Below are 22,639 nucleotides of genomic sequence, written 5' to 3'. Positions count from 1 at the left end.
ATCTGTTTTGAAATAGCTGCAGGCATGTGCTTCTATTTAATCATTTAATAATATAGACCATTTTTGTTACTGAATTTGAATTTGTAAAATGTGTTAATGACTAATAAAACAAATTCAGTATTCAACAACCTTTTAATTTCCTGACAATCCAAACCAAATATGACATTGTTTGTTCTTGGATTACCATTCGGTTAAGAAAAACAACTGACTCTAATGTTCTATTTAGGATATTAAACAACTTAGTACATGAGTTTGTCATATGTAAGAGGGCTGTTTTAATGGTTTGAAAAATTTCATGTTTGCTTCTGATGTTTTCTGTGGCAGTTTCCATTACCCAGTGTAGTTTTGTATGCTACACACCAGGAAAATAAGAGGCTTTTTGGATTTGTTCTTCGGACATCAGGAGGGAGAAGTGAAAGTAATCTGTCATCAGTCTGCTATATATTTGAATCAAACAATGAGGGTGAAAAGGTACGTGGCTTTTCAAAATGTGTTTCTGTTGTGAAATACATGTCATAGTCAAAGTTCTTACTAAGATTCCTGGAGAAAAACTCCCAAACTTTGCCTAGTCCAACTGAGCTGCTTGACCAAAGCCTCTTGTTTTGAGGAGAGCTGAGCTGATGGGTTGGGCCATCTGACTCCACAAACCTGTATCTTCCTGGCCATTGATAGCTGTTGCAATCTTCTGGCTTTGTTAACTTATCCTGGGAATGCAAAATATTCCCATAATCAGCCATTTCCAAATGTCTTCATCTTAGAGTAGCAGCAGCAGCTGCTTGCTTTCTTCTTTGCAACTTTACCATCTCAGTAATGAATCTGAGATAACAAGAAGTGGGGTATGTGAAAGAGATGAGAGCCAGCAGTGGCAGCTCACAGACTCTGAAGAAAATACACAAAGGATTGGTTTTGGGGCTGGAACATTCTTAAATCAGCTTTTGTTTGAAGCAGTGTATTAAAATGAGTTATAAAACTAGTTACATCAGCCATTTGGATACTTGATGTAAGAACTGCCTGAGTTTTTCTTACTTGTTCCCCCTTTAGATTTGTGATTCTGTTGGACTGGCAAAACAGATAGCTTTGCATGCAGAACTGGTAAGAATCCAAGACACTTAATTATCCAAGAATGGTAACTAAAGTAATATAAGATCTTTCATATTAGCAAGTAAATAAAAATGATTTTGCTATGCAAGGTTAACAATAGATGCTATTGCTGATACATAGCATTTAGAATTTGGGTAAATGGCTAACATTAGAATGTAAATTTTTGGTGTGCTTTCTCATATAAATGCAAATAATAATTTGAAAAGGTTACAAAGGTAATATTAATTGACAAGTTAAAATTTAAAGTTATTTCATATTTAATTCATTAGTTGTATTCATCTGGTCTTCAGGATCGCAGGGCATCAGAAAAACAAAAAGAAATAGAGAGAGTAAAAGAGAAGCAACAGAAAGAACTCAGTAAACAAAAACAAATTGAAAAGGTATGCAGTCCTAACGTCTAGATCTTCTCTGACTAGATATGATGTTTATGAAGAGTTTCCTTAATTCAGCACTGTGACTTTCATATTGGAATTTTCAAGTGAAGGTCTGTTTCTACTTGCTCAGCCACTTCATACATAACCAGATGATTCATAGCATAGTAGAAAAGGATGACATCTGTCTTCTTGGCTGCGCCGCACGGCTTGTGGGATCTTAGTTCCCCAACCAGGAATTGAACCGGGGCCCTTGTCTGTGAGAGCTCGGAGTCCCAACCACCGGACTGCCAGGGAATTCCTGACATCTGTCTTCTGATACAATGTTTACATTATAGTTATATTGACATGTAGTGTGACTTGCTGTTTAGCAAACATACTACATATTCCAGAAGAGGTTGGAAGGTTGTCTCTGTCAAAGTAGGTCTTTTGAGAGGAGATATATATATGGCTTTCATCAATGGTAGTTGTGTGTGTGTGTGTGTGTGTATACACACACACACACACACATACATATATATTAGAGAGAGGGAAGGGAGGGGATGTGGAGTGATTCATTATGAGCCTTTTCTGTAGTTTATAATGAGAGATAATGATGGCTTGAATGTAAGTTGTTGGCCATAAAAATGGAGAAGAGTGACATGTTGGCTTTTATAGGCTTTCTAGAAAAGTGTCAAAATTTACTTTGGTGTTGCATTGGTTGTGTGTAGTCTTTCTTTTCAGTAAGTTGCCAGAATTATGCATACATATTTATGACAGAAGAGTTGAAGTGGCTCTCAAGTATGTATTTAACTGCTTAGTTTCCTATTTGATTGCAAACAATTAACTTTAAGTTTCTTTTCTGTCTTTTCCACTAGGACTTAGAAGAACAAAGTCGGTTGATAGCTGCTTCCAGTAGACCAAACCAAGCCAGTAGTGAGGGGCAGTTTGTTGTCCTTAGCAGTAGCCAGTCAGAAGAGAGTGATTTGGGAGAAGAAGGAAAGAAGAGAGAATCAGAAGCATAAACTTATCCTTACTTTTTGGTTGATATTCGCCCCCCACCCCTTTGAATTTGTTGACAATTTCTGTGGTGAAGTGGCACAAGGTAACAACAATGCTGAACTATCAAGGAGACTAAAATTTATATTTGCTTATTTTAACTTCATTTTTTAAACTATGACTGACCTTGATAACTTAGGTTTGCATTGATTTTTTTTTTCCCTTAGAAATAATATACTATGCAGTAACTTCAAATTCCACATGTCTAAAAGAAACCTGTTCATATCCCTGAAGTAGATTGCTGAGGAATTACAGTTGCTCAAGCCTGTTCTTCCTTCAAATTGTGAACTTATTACCTTGCATTGTAATTGGCTGTGACCATAAGAAATCATTTATTCTTCAGCTTCAGGTATTCATGGATATGCTCCCTCTCTTTCATTAGGAACAGTTGCTGGCAGTGAGGAAGCTTTTGACTGAATAGGTTTAAAATCCTTATACAGATAATTCTACAAGTTTGCAAATATTTTAACAATGTTAAATGTGCAATAGAACTTTTACAAAATAATTAGAATAGAGATTTTAGACTTAAGGTTTCAAGTTGTGGCAGGTGGTACTGTTGATTTCAGGGCATTTTCTTGGATTGCTCGCATTTCTCTGATGTACTACACCTGATGCCAGTGGGAAAGAAGCTTAAGTGTCTTCAGTTCAAGATTGCTACAGCCCTTGGCATTTTATTATCACATTCTTAGTTCTCAGGTTGGGACTTGAATTGTTGCTGCAGAGCAGTAATGGTTAAAATAAGATTTTGGAATTTATTAAAAGGGATTTTTTTTTTGTTCAAATACATTTTAGATTAGGATTTAACATGTAAAGATATTGTTACAGGATACATTGTATTTTCTGCATTGTGTGAAATAATTTTTATTGAAAATCAAGTGACATTTAGAAATAAGTTCTATAGCAATTGTTTCCTGCTTAAAAATTCTCAGAATTTAGTTTAAAAATGTAATCTTTTAAATTTCAGACTGATAGCCCACAGTATTTTCATAATTCCATGTTTTTATAAAATACTGATCATCACTTTATATCCGTGAAGGCAAATAATATATGAGAATAGAATAATTTGCACTAATTATTGTAAATACTTGTCCTCTTTAAATAAGTAGAGTGAAAGGTCTAATTCCATGAAAGACTGAAAAGCAATTGAGTGCTTGTTATAGGAGAGTCAACCCAGGAAGGATTTTAACCTGGTGCCAAGGTTAAAATGACATTTCTCTACTGCCTAATTCTGTGTCAAAACTTTTTTTTTTTAACTTGGATTTTTAACATTGCTGATAGAAATTATGTTCCTGTGTTTCACATGTAAAAGTATATATGGCCAAGTTAAATATATTGAATAAAATATTTTACACAGTCATGCATTTAAAATTTTCAAGAGATTAGCCACTAAGACTAATTTTACAAGGGAAAAGCCTTTTGTTATTTAACATATAGTTTTTTCTTTTTAGTTCTGATTTAGAAATGGCATATAGTTCTCACAATATAGTGTGGGTGTTTCACACTGTATATACATTGTTTTCTGTAGGAACGGGATAGATAATTATATATAGGATCATGATTTTTTTTAGCCATGTGCCAAATGGGAATAATGATTACTTAATCATTATTTTGAAGCCTTATGTTACCAAAACATATAGTAAAAAAGTAGAAATTTATGGAATACTTTTTGAAAGAAGTTTATTTTGTCCTTGCTAAAGGGAATGCTTTCACAGTAGTTTGTGTATCATTCCTTTTGTAGAAATTGAAATTTCTTCTGTGGTCAGCATTTGCTTAGTCACGGCAGGTCCTGCTTTTAAGACCTTTTTGAGAATTAGTAAGCTTTTTGTTTCAGTAAGTCTTTTACTATAAAGTTGTCACCTCACTTAGTTCAGGTGTAACTTGTCAGCCACCGTGCAGGGAAGGTGGTCAGCATTAGGAGGCAGTTTTACTAGACTGGTGCTTTGCATGGTAGCATACTACAGCCCTTGGTGAGCACTCTGGGTCAAAGTGTAGGCTAAAGTTAAGGGTACTGGCAGACTTAGGGATGCTGGACAGACTTGTGGTTCCTTTTACATCATGTTTTGATAGGAATTTCCACAATAACACACCCATGTCTATAGGTCAGACCAAAGTGCTTTCCAGTGCCAAATAGAAGTTATGTGTGGGTTTAACAATTTTAGATGATTCAACTTCTGTTCCATTACTGTAGAACCATATGAACAATTCCATTACTGCAGATATTTAAGGATCAACTTTAATAAATTCTGTGTTTTGTTTAAGGAAGGCTCCCCATGGATTTCTGCGTAATGTTAAAGCTGATCTTTGTTACCCTTTGAAATCCCTTCAAGCTTTTGGATGTTTTGGTGGTGATTGAATTAGATTTTGGGATCTCTTTCTCAGACTTGAACTTGCACTTAATGGTTTTAGAGATTAACAAAACTGACTCTTTAAAAGGAAAGAAATTAAGTCTACTTAATTCTGCTAGGCACTCTTGCTACCTATGTCAACAGTACTTTTGTAACTATGGTCGTGAAGTCAATAGATAGGAAACTGATGATTCCTTCCCCCTTGTAAAATTGGGAAAACTTGCTAACAAGGGACTAAAACTGTTGCCTTGAACACAGTCCCCAGTCTAGTTTTTGCCATGTTTACAATGATTACTTTGTGTTTAATTTCAAAAGAATTCTCAGATTCCACAGTCTAGGGGTGGTAAATTTATGTTACTTTTATGCTTGAGGAAAGGATAGTAGGGTGTGCATACCATTCTACATAACATATAATCATATGTGGTAAAGGCATCTGAGTTAATTTTGAGTTATATATAGGAACTGCAAGTATTTAAGATTTGAATCTTCTTATACCTGCTGACAGACCCTAAGAGCCTGTGTTTTGTAAAACCTCTGCCACCCAAATTAATAAAGTGAAAATATTAACATTGGTTTTGATAACAGCCTCCTAGCATTCAAACTGTACTTTAAATATTCAAACACACTGATTGTAGCAAGCAAGCCTTTGACTTTATTTTTATCAAGTTTGGCTTACTTTTCTTTCATGAGATTTTTTTCTTCCATATTAATTAATAATACATAATAATTTGAAACTGGAACTATATTATACTTTTTAACTAATCTCTTGTGGCTGTACTCATGTAATTTACTTAGGTTAATATGAGAACTGGGGATTAAGTTATAACTAATGTGCAAAACCACTTTGTATATTTGGTGATTTTGTAATGTAAGTGAATTGGTTCATATTTCACTGATATTGTTAATCATGCATATACAATTAAAAATTATTCTTCATTTCCCTTTAGAATTAAATTTGAAAAACTCGACTTTATGTAATGGTGGTATACATGTGGAGTGAAGAACTTATTTTTTCATTTTGTCAAAATAAGTATTCCTGACAAGGCTTCAGGAAATATGCTGTTAGGATATTTTTAATGTATAATAAAGTCCATGATTTTTTTATAGTCTTTTTTGTATGAAATATTTGATATATACTCTGAATTTTACTTCTCCAAGTAATTTCAAATGATGCTTATAAAACAATTGGACTTTTTCTTAATCTGTTATGATACTGTTATTACACATCTAACCCTATTGCAATTTCATAACAGCTAAAATGGGAAAAAAATGTCACTTATGGGGAAATAATACTAATTCATATCTAGTGACTTTTTTCCTTTAGAAAAATTAAGAGAATTTTCAATAATTACCCTAGACATGTTACAATGTATACTTGCTATATTGGGTCCTATTCAAAGAAATTCCTGTAATTTAAAGGGTCAGGTTATTATGTACACCAGCTTAAGTGGCTTGGGCCTGTAGTTTTAATACTAATGCATATTCATCCCCTGTGCTCTTTATGGTTTCCTGTAGCACTTTCCAAGTTCTGTTCTTCTACTGGCAGTTTGTTTTAATTTGTTTTGAATTTCGTAAAATGTATACACTTGTAGAAGGTCCAGGGAGTAGATGAAATTAGCTTCAGAATTATGTAATTTATCTAGGTGCATGTATATCTTAAATATATTTGTGTATCGACATACATATAATCTAGCACCCATTTATAAACAGACACCACAATTTGATTTAAAAAGAATAAAAACTATTCATGCCAGCTAATTTTGCAAATTTTTTATGTGAAAACTGTATTATTAGTAATTTTAAGTCTGTGCTTACTGAAATAGTCTGTATAGCCATGAATTCCTACATTAGAAAGAAATCATATAACTTCAGTTTCCTTAAGAAGGACTATATTATGCTAAAAAAAAAAAGTATGCTAAGACTAAACATATAAACATCAAGCTATAATTGACTGGGCCTGTGGTCATCATGCTGCCTCTCTGTTCTCTCTGTTGATGTGCCATATAATGGTACACAGGTATGGCTGAATGAATGTCTTCTTAGTTTCCTTCCTCGCTTCCACATACAGAAACCTGTACTTAAATGCCGCATAGAATATATAGAAATAAAATTTTAAACTAACACCTATAACTGCTTCTATCAGTGAGCCCCTCCTCTGTGTCTAGTAGTCGACTAGGTTCAGTACAGAAATCATAAGCCATCATCCATTTGAAAACACTTGTAGTGATCACATTAACCAATAAATGGCAACCCTTAGCCAGGGTTTTGTAGGAAGAAGGAACGCATGTATCCCATTAATGATGAAATCGCAATTGAAGGTTCTCTTTCAATTAACTGAATTACCTCAGTAATGGACTCTGCAAGTAAACAGACAATAAGCTGGCCTTGGGACTTTTGTACAAGAACAGCTAATTTTAGGGTCATGTACTGGGGTCAATACTTTATTCACTGCAGTCACTAAGACATTTTATATATGTACTTCTCTATAAGAAGGATTACTGTTAAGAATTATGAATTATCAGAGGTAGCATTTATTATTTTGAGCATGTAGAAATGTGAATTTATACATTTAATGTAAGATGAATACAGTATTAGAACTGATGTATCTTAGTTAATTGAAATTTTTACTGTTTGGGTTTTATTTTTACAAAACTGCCTTTCAGAATGCCAGCCATCTGTTGAGAGGCTATGTTCAGAGTGACTTTTTAAAGAATGTAGACTGCATTGAGATTTTAGTTGCTAGGTAAAGTGAGAAATATGAATCAATGTAACAAGTCACATTTTAAGAAAGACATCTGTGGAATTATATACCTTTTCATCCAGAATAGTTTGATTACCAGGTTCCTGTGAAAATTCCTTGTTCATAAAGGTCATATTCTTTGTAAAGGACATATGCCTTTAGACGATTGGGTAATGGAAGAAATGACATGAAGATGGGGCAGCGCAAACGTAAACGTCCCATACACTTCCGGATCTTGAGGCGGCACAAATGTTTCAGGGAGCGAGGGTTTGCTAAAATGAAAAACAGGCACATTATCCAAAAGAAAGAATTGCTTCATTTTTTAGTGATCTTTAGCAAATGTATTTTGTACTTAAGCCACCAAGATTTTCATTTGCTCTGACTAAATGGAAAAGTTAATTGGGAAATAGCTTTCCACTTCTCACTGCAAATCTCGTAGCTGTGGTTTCAGAGCCATGTCACGTTAGAGTCCAAAGACTGGCATCAGTTGTGGGTCTGGCCTGTGAGACCTAAAGCTCCTAACACCTGTGGGTATTATCCCCCTGTCCTGCCCCTTGGGGTCAGGCTAAAAACTAAAGATCACTACCTGTGGGGAAATTATATGAAAGAAATTCTTCTTAATTTGACTTATGTGCTACTGTGAAAGAATTTGATTTGAAGGGTCATTTAATATCCTCTGTAGCCTTAGATCTTAGCATTTTCTCATCCCTGTTTTAGTGCCATTTCATAGTTTTTAATTCCTGTGTCTATGGTGTTCCATAGGATCAGAAGAAAAGTATTATCTACCTATAGAATAAATAATTACCTAACAGATTTTATCTATTGGGAAATGGTAGTAAGTACAAATTAAGTGTAGTTGTAAATGGTAACATTTTTTAGATAGGAATAGTATTTTTCTTCGTTTCTTTAGGTCAAGCTTTTAACTGAAGAGAACAATGTTCTACAAAAGAAATAAGAGTTCAGTTAGTATTTTTTGGTAAGAATCGTCAAGAAAGAAAAATACTCACTCAAGATAAAATGGATTTCTGACCAGAGCCTCTGTTTTTGGAGCACAGCTTTCAACTTTGAACAGATCCTAACTTGATCAACATAATCAAGCATCACTCGAACAACCTTTCCAGAGAGATGTTGCAGCCATGACAAAGTTATTACTTCGCAGAACTGAGGAAGAAAATCAGAACTATGAAAGTAAATGGAAAACTAAGTATCCGTGGTTTAACACAGTAATCAAAAGAACACTAAACTCGGAGTCAAGAACCAAGGTTTGAAGTTCCTCATTTATAAACTAAGGTGTTGAACAAGAAAATATTTCTTAGCTCTAACATTTGGAAAAATATTTACTACCAAGTCTTCCAAACTTTATAAGATAACGAGGGTTTAAAACAGACTGTTACCTAATAGCTTTTATCCCCTTTGGTTGCCTGCATGGCTGTGTGGAATAAAGATTACCTTTCCAGCTTCACTTGCATCTAGATGTGGCCATCTGACTAAGTTCTAGCCAATGAGATGTCAATGGAAGTGTGAGCAACTTCCAGAATGCTGTTAAAGGAAGAGCAAGGTGTGTGCTGCTTCCTCCTGCCTGCCTTCCTGCTGGTTGGACTGTGGATGTGAGTTTCTCCTGTGAATCATGGAACTGTCCAATTAGAAGTCTATTTACTCTCGCCTTTATTTATAGGAGAGGGGAGTAAGCCATCTTATTAGAGCCTCTCTTATTTGGGGTTTTCTATCATTCATAACCTATTCCCACTCTGATACTTGAAACGTATGATAGTTTCTGCCTTTAAGTAATTTACATGTCCTTACACAAGATGCCCATGTAAGAAGGCAAATAATACTATATGAAAAGTCAGGAAATAATACAAGATGACATATTGCTTAAATACCAAGTTCTACATTAATCATAACCTAAAAGTAATATACAATATTAAAATATTTTCCTTTTCAGAATTGACTCAAAGTTCTTTCTCCATGTTATTTATATTTTCAGATTTTAATAATATGAATTCAGGTATCTATAGTGCATCTATTGTGTGCTAACCACAGATCTGTAAGCTGAGGAAAGTGGTGAACAAGAGCTTACATTCATGTATTTGTGGGGGAGATACATAATCAGTAAAATATTAAGAATTTCAGAAACCGATAAGTACTATAAAAGAAATGAAAAGCATTAAAGAGAATGATTAGGGAACAGAACTACCTTAGGTAAGATGCATAAGGAAGGGCCTCTTTGAGGAGGTAACACTTGAAATGAGACCTGAAGGGTGGCAGCTATTTGAAAAATCAGGGGAAGAGCTCAAGTTGGGGAAAATAGAAGTGACCAATTAAGTAGGGGGAAAATAGGAGACTGTGGTGTGATGACAGCTAAGAGAAAAATGTCTCAAGAAGAGAGTGGTCAACTATATTTATTGTGATCCTTTTTTCATCAAAATGTGACCAAAGAAATCCATTAATCAAATGTTAGAGCCAAAAACCTAGGGGTACAAGTATCAGGAACCCAGAAACATTTTAGCTAGATAACTCACTTCTTCAAAGAAAAAACATAACTGGTATATAAGGCTGCATTTATTTTTCACAGCCTTGTTCAGATGTTGCTTCATTAACTAGAGTTAAATCACTTTTTCCTCTGTTTCTATACCTTTTACATCTTTCTACTATCATGTTTATTTTATCATATTTATCGTATTAAAATCTTTCCCTCCATGAGCTTCTGGAGGGGATGGAGTTTTATCTTTTGCTGTAGTTCAGGGACACGGATAATGACTACATAGGGTGACACAGCCGGTACTGTGCACTTACCATAGTATCTTTGATAACTGTAGATGTCCAGCCTTCAACAAAAGTATAGAAAGGATGAACTTTGTCTCCATGAGGACAGTCAAAGCATCGCTCTGTGTCATACCCATAATTCAACAGCATCCTGAGCATGACTTCATCTTTCAGCGTGTATTGAAGTGCTGATGGGAAATGTAAAGGGTTGACTTTGCAGAAGTAATTAACGTTGGCCCCATGCCGTAGCAGCAGGCTTATCAGCTCATAGTTGCCCATCCTTAGGGCTACCTGGAGGCAGTTAACTGGGTCTTGATTAGGCAGAGCTCCAGCACTCAGAAGCAGCTTAACTGAAGAGAGGTCACCATTTGATACAGCAAAATACAAAGCTGACTTCCTGTGGTCATCATAGTGTTTGCGAATTCTCTGATCTAGCATGAAATTTACATCAAACCCAGACTGGATGAGAAGTTCCAGGCATTTGGGGTGTGCTCCTGCTGCTGCACAGTGAACTGGACTGATGCCACTCCGCTTAATGGCAGCAATATCTGTGACTGGAACCAAAATCTTCAGAGCTCTGAGAAAGAATTTCAAAGTGCATTAAAAAATAGTTTTTGTTAAGATGCTGCATTGACCTGTATATGATTGCTTTATACTAGCACTGGATGGTATTAGCATCAGTTGGTTTTTAGACACCCCAACCAAAAAAAAGCATAGTCCTGCATCCAAAAACTCAGATACCACGTAAAGTTAAATGAAACTAAGGTGTAGATATAAAACTCAGAATTACCCCAGTCAGTGAAACCTGAGGCTCCCCATATTGCCAAACGACCTGAAAATAAAATAGTTTTATGTCTCTTCAGGGTCTACAGAGGATGTCTGAATTTACCACTTTTCTAGCTGGTCAAGAGTTTCTCACCTTTAAAAGGGGTGTTGGAGTTGTAGGATCAGAGATGAAGAATATAAAATTCCCAGAAGCTGCCCCCCCCTCCAAAACCCCATGGCTATTACTATTTCTATTATTTGCAATAATGTAGTTGAACTTACAACAAGTGGCCTCTGTCAGCTGCCACATGAATGGGTAGGTGGCCTGAATTCTTAGGGATGTTGGCATCAGCTCCATACTCCAGCAAGAGAGTTACAGAGTCTGGATTTCCTCCACTAGCTGCTTCAAGTAAGATGGAAGAAGAATCAGAGGCCTGACCAAGAGCATTAGCTCCTAGGAGGAGAAAGAGTGATGTTATGCAGAGTCTTTTCCACTGTATTGCTTAAGTATTCTTAAAAGTGTACCACCACTACCAAAAAGCAATTATTGAGCAGCTACTTTAGCAAAACACTAAGAATCAAAGACATAAAGTATGTACCTCCTGTCTCAGACAGTTTACAAACTAGTTGGGGAGAGAAAATGGTGTAAGCAGTCTCTAAGTTATAAGTAGGTTGGCTTTCAGAGTAATTTTATAAGTTATTTGTTTCTAACTTAAAAATCCCAGGAGAAGTAATTTTATAGAAGATGGTTTTATTTCCAGACCAGCATACAAAAGCTCGCTTATCTCATAACACACTATAAGATGGTCTAACAATCCTGTTGAACTATGTCACCATGACATCTAATGAAGATCTTATGGTGGAAAAGTGTATTTGTTCTTTTTAACTTGTTCCTAGGAGACTGTTCATACTAAGAGACACTAGCTGTTTTTAGTTGAAGATAGGGACTGCTGACAGTTAAAAGGGTATATTCTAGTACCCTGTAAGCTAAGTGCTGTGTGAGTGGTGTGGATAATAAGAGTACAGATACAGGCTGTCTTCTTGAAGATCTCAGGGCTGGAGTTGTGAGCAGGGCTGGGAGGTGAAGGAAGGAGGGAGGAATTTGGGGTCAGTTGTGGAAGGCCTCTCAGTAAAGGCTTTGAAGAAAGAGTAGCATTCGAATGGACAAAAGAATAGGAGGACACTCTGGGCACCTTCACAACTCATATAAAAAAGATATAGTGACTTTAGTGTGGACTCCATAACCTTCAGAATATAAGGACTCTAATATTTATTAACTGTCTTGCATGTGTAAGCAGTAAGCCAAAGCCCATTTAAGGTGTATATTGGCTCATCACAGTCATTTGTTCTTCTCTGTTCTTTATTTTGGCAATATCATCCACATACAAATTCTATTTCAATATATTATTCCTAATTTATATGGTGTCATTGTGCTTTACATGGAATGGCACTCTATTGCTGTTTCAACTTGGAGGAAACTGAAAGATCTTTCTTCATGGAAAAGATTATGATGAATCAGATCTCAGTCTTAAAAGCTCATATAGTTTTAGATGCAAAACTCCAGACTTAAGTGGAGTTGTACCGTAGGAGGAGAGATGAAAGTGACTTCAGTCTTTGGAAAATTATGTCCCCTCCTTACAAGTGCAGAATGGGGTACCCAAATGATGCCATTCATTGAATAATCCATCTTGAAAATGAATTCCTAGAAGACAGATTATCTTCTCTATGTTCTGGAAGGAATCCATAAAATGCTTCCTACAGAAGAATTCTCACTGTAGCATTTGATGAGGAATAATCCATTTTAGGTGGGTGTTCTCTTAGTGAAAGTTCTACATAGAACTATGAGAAATCTATTATATGCACCATGTTTTTTCTTTTACTGAAGAACTTATTCACATTTTTTGCTAATACACATAATATATATGTCCTGATTATCATCGCTCAATTAGATAACCCCTTCCTGCATATTTTTGTCTAATTGAAAAATTTGTAAATGGATTAAAATATTTTGAAAATTAAAAAAAAAAGAATATAGTGGCTCCCCCAGAACCCCATTCCTAGAATGCATTAAGAAATGTCTAATAAGCCCCCATGTAATGAGTACTCACTATGTGCTGGTTTCTTTATGTATGTAATAATTTCTAAACTTCACAACAACCCTAGGAAGTAGATGCTAATATCTTCATTTTAAAGATGAAGAAACTGAGTTTCATTGAGATTAAATTACTTCACCAGAGATGCACAACTAGTAAGCAAGGTAGTCGGGATTCATGTACAGGTGGGCCAGACCCAGGTGCTATTTCTATGATGCCATGTTGCCACTCTAGCAGTGCAGGGTAATAAAGTAATGTGATTTGGAATGAGACAGATGTGGGTTCAAAGCTTGGCTCTTCTATTTAGTAGCTATGTGCAAATGACTGTATAAGGGGCTTACCTAAGGGAGATGCTCCCTCACTGACCTCACTGAGGTCAACCGATACTGGTTTCTTTGAAAGGTTAAGGATTTAAAATCTGTCGCCTCTCCTGTTTCTTTATATTTTAATCAATGATCTACACAAAAGGTTGCTCTTTTTGTGTAGATGAAGGATCCAGTGTTTACTTTGTTATTCCAGCTAATAACTTTAGACATCTCTGGTATCACTCATTTAAAACATCTTACTTAAAAGGTCTTACGGTCATTGATTGGGAACTAGCCTCCCCTATATGATAGGAAAGATTTAGGTAAGTCTAGAAAGCAGAAAGTTGTTCTTAAATGTAGGAGTCCCTGCAGTCTAGAAAATTGGACGCCAGGACCGTCTATTGTTAGAGAAAGAAATAAGACTTCTGGATGCAAATGGGGAGGAGAATAAAGAAGATAATTCTAATATTGGGACTTTATTAAATCTTGGTAAAGATTTGCTTCTTCGAAAAAAAGCTTTAGATATTACACTGCTTCTTCTAACAGTGTCATCAATGAGGGTCTCCTCAAAGACAGTTCTCTGAGCTAGGATCTCTGCCAGTTAAACCAGGATATAAGATGGCCACAGCTATAGCACGGGTGGCAGGGGAGGGCGTGTTTGAAGGGAAGTTCTACAACTGGTACCATCCCTGACCCTCACTTTCCTCAAGGGTAAAATGAGGATAATGCCTACCTCACAGGGTTTGTAGAAGATTATTTGAGATAAAATAAGTAACTTAATACCTGGTGCTTAGAGAGTACTCAATACATATAAATTGCCTTCCCCTTCTCTCAGAGTTTTGCTTATTACTAGAGGGGAGAACTGGGACCCAAAGAGAAGAAATCAGGAAGAATTTCCTAACAACTTAATTCATCTGGTAACAGGTTGGACTGCCTCATAACTTAGCTTAGGCAGAGACAACATGAAGGGGATGTTGTGGAGTGTTTCATTCTATGAATCTAGAAAAGAACACCACCACACAAAAAATTAAACAAAAAACAACCATCCTCTTAACATGGTCAGGGTACATTAAATAAAAGAGTAACCTGCATCCTAGTAATTTTAGGGAAACTGCTTCACAGCAAATAAGAAATATTCAATCCCTATTTTAGGCTCTTTCAATAGCTAATATTAACACACACTTCAATAAAATATTAAGTTAGGCTTAAATAAAATATTAACTTCTATTACACTGAAGCTCTCCATAAAGAGGAGAACGCTTAGGTCATGTTATCCTTTAGTAGTGTGCTGACTGTATAGGAAAATCTTGCCTTTCTGCAGTAATAGTTCCATGGTTTTAGTGTGTCCGCTTTGGGCAGCAAGAGCAAGAGGAGTGAATCCGTAGGAGCTCTTTGGGTCAGGGTGGGCCCCAGAAACCAGCAGGAGCTTCACTATGTCCCGTCTGCCCAGCCTGGCTGCTTCGTGGAGAGCTGTCTTCTCATTGACACACCGCAGATTGACATCTGCTCCACGGCTGATCAGCAAGGCGGCCATATCGTAGGAGTCCTGTAGAACAGCTGGGAGATTAGAAGTGAGGGAGGCATCATGTTCAACCGGAAATTAAGGCCAGAGTATCAGAGCAGCTAGTTTCCCTCAGGCTTCTTAAGGAGTTCTTCCTACCTATCCCCCATGTACCAGCATTTGGTGTTTAGGAAACAGATTGTAAAATGAGGCATATATCAAATAATATTAACAGTGTTTTACATCAATAGGCTATTTGCTTTTCTGTAAACCATGACCAATTATTCATTGTCTGTTGGCTGCTTATGTAGCTGAAAAACAAAGTTTTCATTTATCATCTTTATGTTCTCAAGAAAATGGGAACTTAAGTACCTAGTACAGTCCTAGAAACGATTGTAGCTGCTTTACATGAGGAAAAACAAAAACAGCAATAATTAGGAAATTATTGTTAACCTCACATTTTGTTAACCAATATTCTCTAATTGGCATTTCTGCTGTTAATTTGCATTGGATGATAATCTTTAGTCCTTCAAGATTCTAGAGCACCTTAATTTATCCATCTCCCTATCCATTTGCTAATTGTTGGCACCAGCTGTGTTTGGGGAATCTTGCTAGGCGTTAGACACTGAATCAGCATGAATTCTGCTCACAACCATTTATAATGTGCCATATCAAGGGCTATAACTGCACTAAGACTAGGAATATAGAGCGCCAAGAGTGTTGGGTCTTTTGTAATTCATTGAGCTGGCACTTTGTGTGCTCTTTCATTTTGGAAAGATGAAACATGTCCTTTGTTTTAGGAAATAATTTTCTAGACTTGTCTCATTGACGGTATATTGCCTCTATGTTGTCTGTTCTCTTTCTACCATTCCTGTTACTCACAGGCTGCTCCTCTTCAGTTATCATCCTAGTTCTCTTAGTTATTCTTCTTACTGATTTTTCATTTCTTATCTTCTTTTTCTGGAAGCTTTCCTAACTTTATCTCCTCGCATTTGAGTTTTTTTAAATTTCTGCCGTCATATTTTTCATTTTCAAGAGTGTTTTCTGTTTTGTTCTTCATTTTTTTTTAGTAGTGTCCTGCTAGTTCATTAATTTTCATTGATTTCTCTGAGGAAATTAATGATAATTTCCCCCTACCTTTTATTTTCCCCTAAATAATCTGTTTCCTCCAAGTTGTTTATCTTTGAAGACTTTCCTCAGATAGTCCTTGGATGTCTGCTCATGATTAAGAGCTGGGGACTAAAAATCTGCCTAGAAATTCTAAACATTGACTGTGGTCTTAACTGTAGGTTAATATGCCTGGGCTATTTGTTGGGGAACCTCCAGTTTTAGTATTTTTAGTTCTTTCTCTTTGAGCTGATCAGATTCTCCAAAGAAGCCTCCTATTGGAGGGTGAAGTTCTAGCTGCTGGCTTTCTAGAATTTGGTGAAGAACTGGGAGATCTCAGCCTATGTGCTTAATTCCTCCAGTGTTTTCAATCCAGCGCTCTTGCCCTTGCCAAATAACCCCCAGTCCAGAGAGCCTTTGCTCACACTATTCAGAGAAAAAAACTTCCGAAATTCTGCTGGGTGGGGGAAGAGTCTGACCCAGCAGGGTGGATTGAGAGAAGTGATCTAGATACCTGACTACTTGTTTCTTAATAGTTTTCAACCAATTTTTCTATTTTAGCTGCCCATCCTTCATCCCTGCTCCATGAGGTAACTATAGCCAACAATTTCCACAGGCCTTTTGATATAACTGTGCTGGTTTTTGGCTTTCCCCACTTCAAGTTAAGATTTGGCTTTCTTGACACTTACTAGTCATCCATCTGCTCTTCTGATTTTTAAAAATCATGTTATTGTTGTCTCCTCTTCCATTCTTCCCATTCTTTGTATCTTAACCCTTTAAAACACTTGATGAACTGTAATCCTCCTGAAGACTCAGGAGGCAGCAGAATTACTCATTCATATTTAATCTGCCATCTTTACCCAACCATTGGCTGCTTCTTCCTACTCTGCTCCTTTCCTATATTTCTTATACGAGAATTAACTTGTTCAACTGAGATACCATGTAAAAATGATCAGCTCATAATTGGGCAGAGACTTTCCCTCAGGCCACCTCACAGGCCAGCCTATATAAACCTTCTTGAGGGTCAGGTACCCATGTGTGGTTATTTGGCACCAGAGTGACACTGCTGCAAGTATGCACAAGAAACTGCCTTTGAAACCTGTGGGCCTGGAGGACACTCAGAGCCACAGACTGTTCTCCAGAGCTAACGTGTTAATTTACCTGTAAGAAGAGGAGAATTGCCTTCGACGTTCTTGGCATTTGGATTGCAGCCATTGAGAAGAAGAAAACAGACATTTTCTAAGAGGCAATGGCTGACAGCCAAAAAAAGTGGTGTTTCACCATTGTTGGTGGTTTGCTCCCACACACTGGGTTTTGAAGCTGAAATAAATCCATTAGACCACACAGATTAAGATACAGAAATAAATTTTAAATTTATTTCTCAGAAGCATCAATAAGAGTTATAAAGGGAGTTTACCTTTCAGGGTTATTTCCAAAATGTTCTTATTTAATTGCACTGCAGCCTTATGGAGAGGAAGCCAGCCTATCTCATCTGCTTCATCAAAAGCAGAATGGTACTTGGTCAACCCTGACAATACATCTTCCTTACCTATTAACAAGTCAAATGAGAACATATTCACATTTGGCACATATACAAGGCAGCCCATACTGCTTCTGAATTCCATCATCAAGGTTAGTGCATGAGACAACAGTATTCTAGCACTACCTTTAATGAAAGACAAATTTAAATGGCATAGGACAAACAAGCAGTAAGGCCTTTCATCTAGCATTCCATACCACCTGGACCTGTGAATACCCGTCATCTTGTTACATACAGAAAACAGCTCTGTCCACCGAGGAGCCCAGGAGCTGTTTGCTAAATTTTGCTGAAGTAGTTTCTCCCAGGAAAGGCCCCATCAGACTCTTGACAATTAGCTGTTGACCCCATAGTGTTCGGCACTTGGGAGATCCTGCTTCTAGGCTTCCTGAACTTAGAGGGGAAATGCTACCAGTTGTCACCATTACATCTTACCACAAGTTGAAGGGGATAGAATAGGAAGAGTACTTAACTGTCTCTATTGTTTCAACTATCCTCTTACAGTCTGCAATCAAAAAGCTGCAGAGAAAAAACATATGAATGTAATTCCAAAACTGAGGAAAAAACTAAGGCATTTGATAAAACAAAAGGAAGGGGTAAAGGCAATAGTAGTTAACCAGGAATGAACTCATATGAGGCAATGACTGAGGCATAATAGAAATACTTCAAAACGCAAGAGGGAGGAGATACGGGGATATATGTATATGTATAGCTGATTCACTTTGTTATAAAGCAGAAACTAACACACCATTGTAAAGCAATTATACTCCAATAAAGATGTTTCAAAAAATAAATAAAAGATATATGTATATATATTCAGAAAAAAAAAAAGGAAAAAGAAAACGTAGTATGGCCCTTAATGTGTTCCAGGGAAACTCCCCTCCCATGTGTCTTCCCTCATCAGCTTCTTTAGGGCAAGAACTTTGAGAGCCTGGATTACAGTTAGCCTTCAATCAGTGTCTGCTGAACTGAATCAAACATGCCTAGGACTGAAATGTCACATTGTCACATGGTAAAATTTAAATGGCCACTCTATAATGTCACTGATTCTAGCAAAAATTATTATTTAAAAAAATAGTAAATAATCATGGTGTAAGTTTTAAAAAATATTCATGATCAGAATCTGTATTCAAAAAACACAATCAGCAGTTTTTTAAAGTAATATTTTATTAAAATATTAATATTAATTAAAAATTATTAAAAATTATTATTTAAAATTAATATTAATTAAAAATATTAATTAAAAAAGCTCAACTTATAAATCTTATATTATTTTAAACTCTAGTAAATAAGGATTGTCACCTTCCCTTTTCCTTTGATTATTCAATGAACCCAGCTTGAAAGAAATAAATTCCCTTAGACAATCTGTCCTACTTAAAATTTAGTCAATCTCCGTATCTTAAAGTCAACTGATTAGCAACCTTAATTCGATCTGCAGCCTTAATTCTCCATTGCCATGTAAGGTTACATATCCACAGGTTCTGGGGATTAGGACTTGGGACATCTTTTGGTGAGGGGGGGGCTTTATTGCTCCTGTCTCAAGTATATTCTATTTTCCTAATTCCTTCAAGTGCCTGATCAAATCAGCAAGCCTTGCTAAGTATCATACAATTCTTGCAAGTCTAATGACTGAAATTTATAACTGTAGTCAATTTTAATTTCTTTGAAACATTTCAGTACTCTTAATCAAAATCTCTTATGCCTTTCAACCTAAAATCATGACTTCAAAGTTAATCACAAGGTTTAATCACAAGGCTAATATAACAGGTAACCCAATGAAATCCAATTTATTTACAAAACTTTTAACTATTTAAAGATTATTCCTAAATTTAACATAAAAGTGTAGGAATAGTGTAGTAAAGAATGCAGACTCTGAAGCCAGGCTGCCTGGCTCATTACTTACTAGCTCTGTGACCTTGGGTAAGTCATTTAATTTCTCTATGCTATGCCTCAGTCACCTCATCTCTAAATGGGGAAAATAATAGTACCTACCACATAGAGAGGTAACGAGAATTAGAATTTAAATGAGTTAATACATATTTATGAAATGCTCAGAATAGTGTGGCACACAGTGATCACTCCATGAGTATGTTACTTAAAAAAAAATACTGTAGGTTTGATATACTCCAACATCTCTGTATTTAATTACAAAATCTCTTGGGGTTAAAACACATTTATCCCATTTTACCTCCATCAGGCAAATAGAGGTCACCACCCCAAGCAAATGGGTTTAATACCCCTGAAAAATAATTGTAACTACTCAGGGGCTTGAAGTTGCTGATCACCCAGAGAGCATTTGACTAGCTGTGCTTGGCCGCAGACAGCCCATATCCAGGGCAATTATCTTACTCCACTGAGGGATCCGTGGGGTCCTTTTCTAGTGCTGTCATACCAGAACTCTGAGTTCACACCCTTCGGAAGGGGTTAGTCTCTTCTGGGTTTAAGTTTACATAATTACTCCTTTTGATTTGAGTAGATTAAAGACTTTACCCTACTAAGGTTTCTGTGTCTTGGTTGGATTTATGCATTTCCTTAGCTCCCCAAAGAAAAGATGCATTAGTGTTCTCTAGTCTTACATATCCTCATGTATTTCTTTCTGATTTCTCATCTGCCTCTCCTCACCCATATTTGCTAGTAACCTCCTCCAACTATTTTCTTTCTTTTTTTAAATTAATTTTTATTGGAGTATGGTTGCTTTACAATGTTGTGTTAGCCTCCACTGCACTACAAAATGAATCAGCCATATACATACAGATATCCCCTCCCTTTTGGACTTCCTTCCCATTTAGGTTACCACAGTGCATTAGGTAGAGTTCCCTGTGCTATAAAGTATGTTCCTATCAGTTGTCTATTTTATACATAGTATCAATAATATCAATGTGTCAATCCCAGTCTTCCAGTTCCTCCCTCCCCACCCCCTTCCCCTTTGGTATCCATACATTTGTTCTCTATGTCTATGTCTGTATTTCTGCTTTGCACATAAGGTCACTGATACCATTTTTCTAGATTCCACATACATGTGTTAATATAAGATACTTGTTTTTTTTCTCTTTCTGACTTACTTCACTCTGTGTGACAGTCTCTAGGTCCATCCATGTCTCTACAAATGACCCAATTTCGTTCCTTTTTATGGCTGAGTAATATTCCATTGTATATATGTGCCACATCTTCTTTATCCACTCCTCTGTTGATGGACATTTAGGTTGCTTCCATGTCCTGGCTATTATTTTCTTTACTGCCTGATTAAATTCTGAATTATTTCCAAATTTCTCCTGTCTGGTCACACATCAAGTCTCATAGATATTCAGCTCCTTGGATTCTGACCCTCTCTTCTGTTTTTGTCACAACACTAGCATCAGTGCTTATGACAAGGCTCAACTGTTGAATACTTATACTATGTTGCCAGTGAGATACCATTACCTCTCATCTTCAGGTGACTGCTGTGTAGTTTCCGGCTTGTGAATATCCTGTAAACTCTGTTGAATGATGAGCTGGGTGTCAAACTCATTGTCTATGTCTTCATCACTGGTGTAATTATCCATGTGAAATGCAGACAGATTTACTTTAAAGTCAAAATGAATTAAAAATATTTTTCCAGTTGTGAAAGATTATCAACTGATTAAAATTATAAATGAAATTCAGAAAACTAAAAAATTAATAGGATTGATAAATGAAAAAGTGCAAAATTTAGAACACAAAATATTCATTAAAAATTTTTTGAAAACCCCAAACAGTTTTCTGAACTGACACAGATTCAACATAAATTAAAAGTTTTCCATGAGCAGCCATCTACTTAAAGCTTATTCAGGAAACACAACCTTTCATATAAAACTTAGGTCAGTGCCATTGTAACTATGAAAATGTTCATATCAATCTATTTTAAACTTGGCTTATGAGTTTTTCTCATTAATTGTAGCTCTCACTCCAAAGAATATCTTTCCTACACGCAGGGAGTATAATGCTGAAAATAATATTTTTAGTTAGTAAATACTAAAAATAAACATGTTATAGGAATAAATATATTCTCATAACATGTAACAGGAATAGTGGGAAAAAACCCCCCGGTATATTTTACTAGGCAACATCTCAAAGGTATTAAAAGAACATTTCAGTTTTAGCATAGAATAGGTTTGATCACATACCAAAGACTTTTTACCTTTTATTATATCCTTTAGGACAGCACTGAAGTTTTCACTGTTAAGGATTAGCACATCAGAATTTTCATTTATATTTAGGATCTCCACTCCCGTGTAGTGACCATTCCATTAATAGCTTTACTATAAATACTTGATCATAAGACAGTCTGGCACATTCTCCCTGTTTTTTATATGTGGTTTAGCTCTGTTTGAAAACATGATCTCTTTTTTTCACTGCTGTATTCATTAAATTTAAAAGATTAAACATTCTATTCCTGGAATAAAATGCTTTTGCAGGGGGTTGGCCATGTGACGTGAATTCGTTCTCTTAGGGCTCATGCACATAGACACTACAAACCAGAATCAATTTTCTACTTAAGAGAGGCCAAACATTTTGCACTGACTGAATTATCAAAAGTGACTGTCCCAATGGTCCTGATTCACTGGGATGCTGCACCTACATTTTCTTTGGATTACACAGCTGTGGCCTAAAATGTCCAGGGAATCCTAAGGAAGGAATAAAAGATAATAAAATAAGATAATAAAAACATGGTAGTAAAATTTTGACTATAATTTTGTTTTGTTGAAATGTTTAAAAATTGTTAATATACACTAATACGTTAAGTGCATACTAAATAATAAGAATAATAACTACTAAAAATAACAAAGCGCCCACCTGGCATTTCCAATTAAATATGAAGCAGATGCCAAGAAGCATGATTCCACCTCAAGTGTGTAGGATTTCCCTCCAGTCATCTCACTGCCTTTGCATGTCAATTCACCGCTTTGCGTTTCCTTTCCTTGTCACAGGGGTACTGTGAGAAATGGAACTAA

General features: G+C 36.1%; 3 protein-coding genes across 5 annotated transcripts in view; 1 reads left to right on the top strand and 2 right to left on the bottom strand.

Annotated features, from left to right (window-relative positions):
* Positions 1-5,961, top strand: part of APPL1 (adaptor protein, phosphotyrosine interacting with PH domain and leucine zipper 1) — a 31,634-nt gene extending 25,673 nt beyond the window's left edge. Inside the window, exons 19-23 of one of the 3 annotated variants that reach the window (XR_014326487.1) lie at positions 325-471; positions 1,042-1,092; positions 1,392-1,481; positions 2,330-2,556; positions 2,678-5,961. Coding sequence is in view for 2 of the 3 variants with exons in the window: in XM_082847230.1 (XP_082703356.1) it covers positions 325-471; positions 1,042-1,092; positions 1,392-1,481; positions 2,330-2,476 (435 nt within the window). In the remaining variant the exon portion in view is untranslated. Of the gene's footprint in view, positions 1-324; positions 472-1,041; positions 1,093-1,391; positions 1,482-2,329 lie in introns of all 3 variants that reach the window. The other 2 variants (XM_082847230.1, XM_082847231.1) reach the window with 2 other exon arrangements.
* The window catches only part of ARF4 (ARF GTPase 4), a 1,077,785-nt gene that overhangs the window by 796,414 nt on the left and 258,732 nt on the right, over positions 1-22,639 (bottom strand). The window lies entirely within an intron of this gene.
* Positions 7,689-21,226, bottom strand: ASB14 (ankyrin repeat and SOCS box containing 14; the record flags this gene model as incomplete). Its single annotated transcript, XM_082847802.1, has 8 exons — positions 21,090-21,226; positions 17,550-17,740; positions 17,294-17,452; positions 14,836-15,081; positions 11,409-11,580; positions 10,392-10,938; positions 8,603-8,756; positions 7,689-7,867 (listed from the first exon to the last, which is right to left on the bottom strand). The coding sequence occupies exons 1-8, from the start codon at positions 21,209-21,211 to the stop codon at positions 7,689-7,691; spliced, it is 1,770 nt and encodes a 589-aa protein (XP_082703928.1). The 5' UTR covers positions 21,212-21,226.

Source organism: Leucopleurus acutus (genome assembly GCF_964270905.1).
Source record: "Leucopleurus acutus genome assembly, chromosome: 10".
Lineage (NCBI taxonomy): Eukaryota > Metazoa > Chordata > Mammalia > Artiodactyla > Delphinidae > Leucopleurus > Leucopleurus acutus.
Note: the sequence above shows the minus strand (reverse complement) of the source record. Positions and strands in the feature narration are given on the sequence as shown.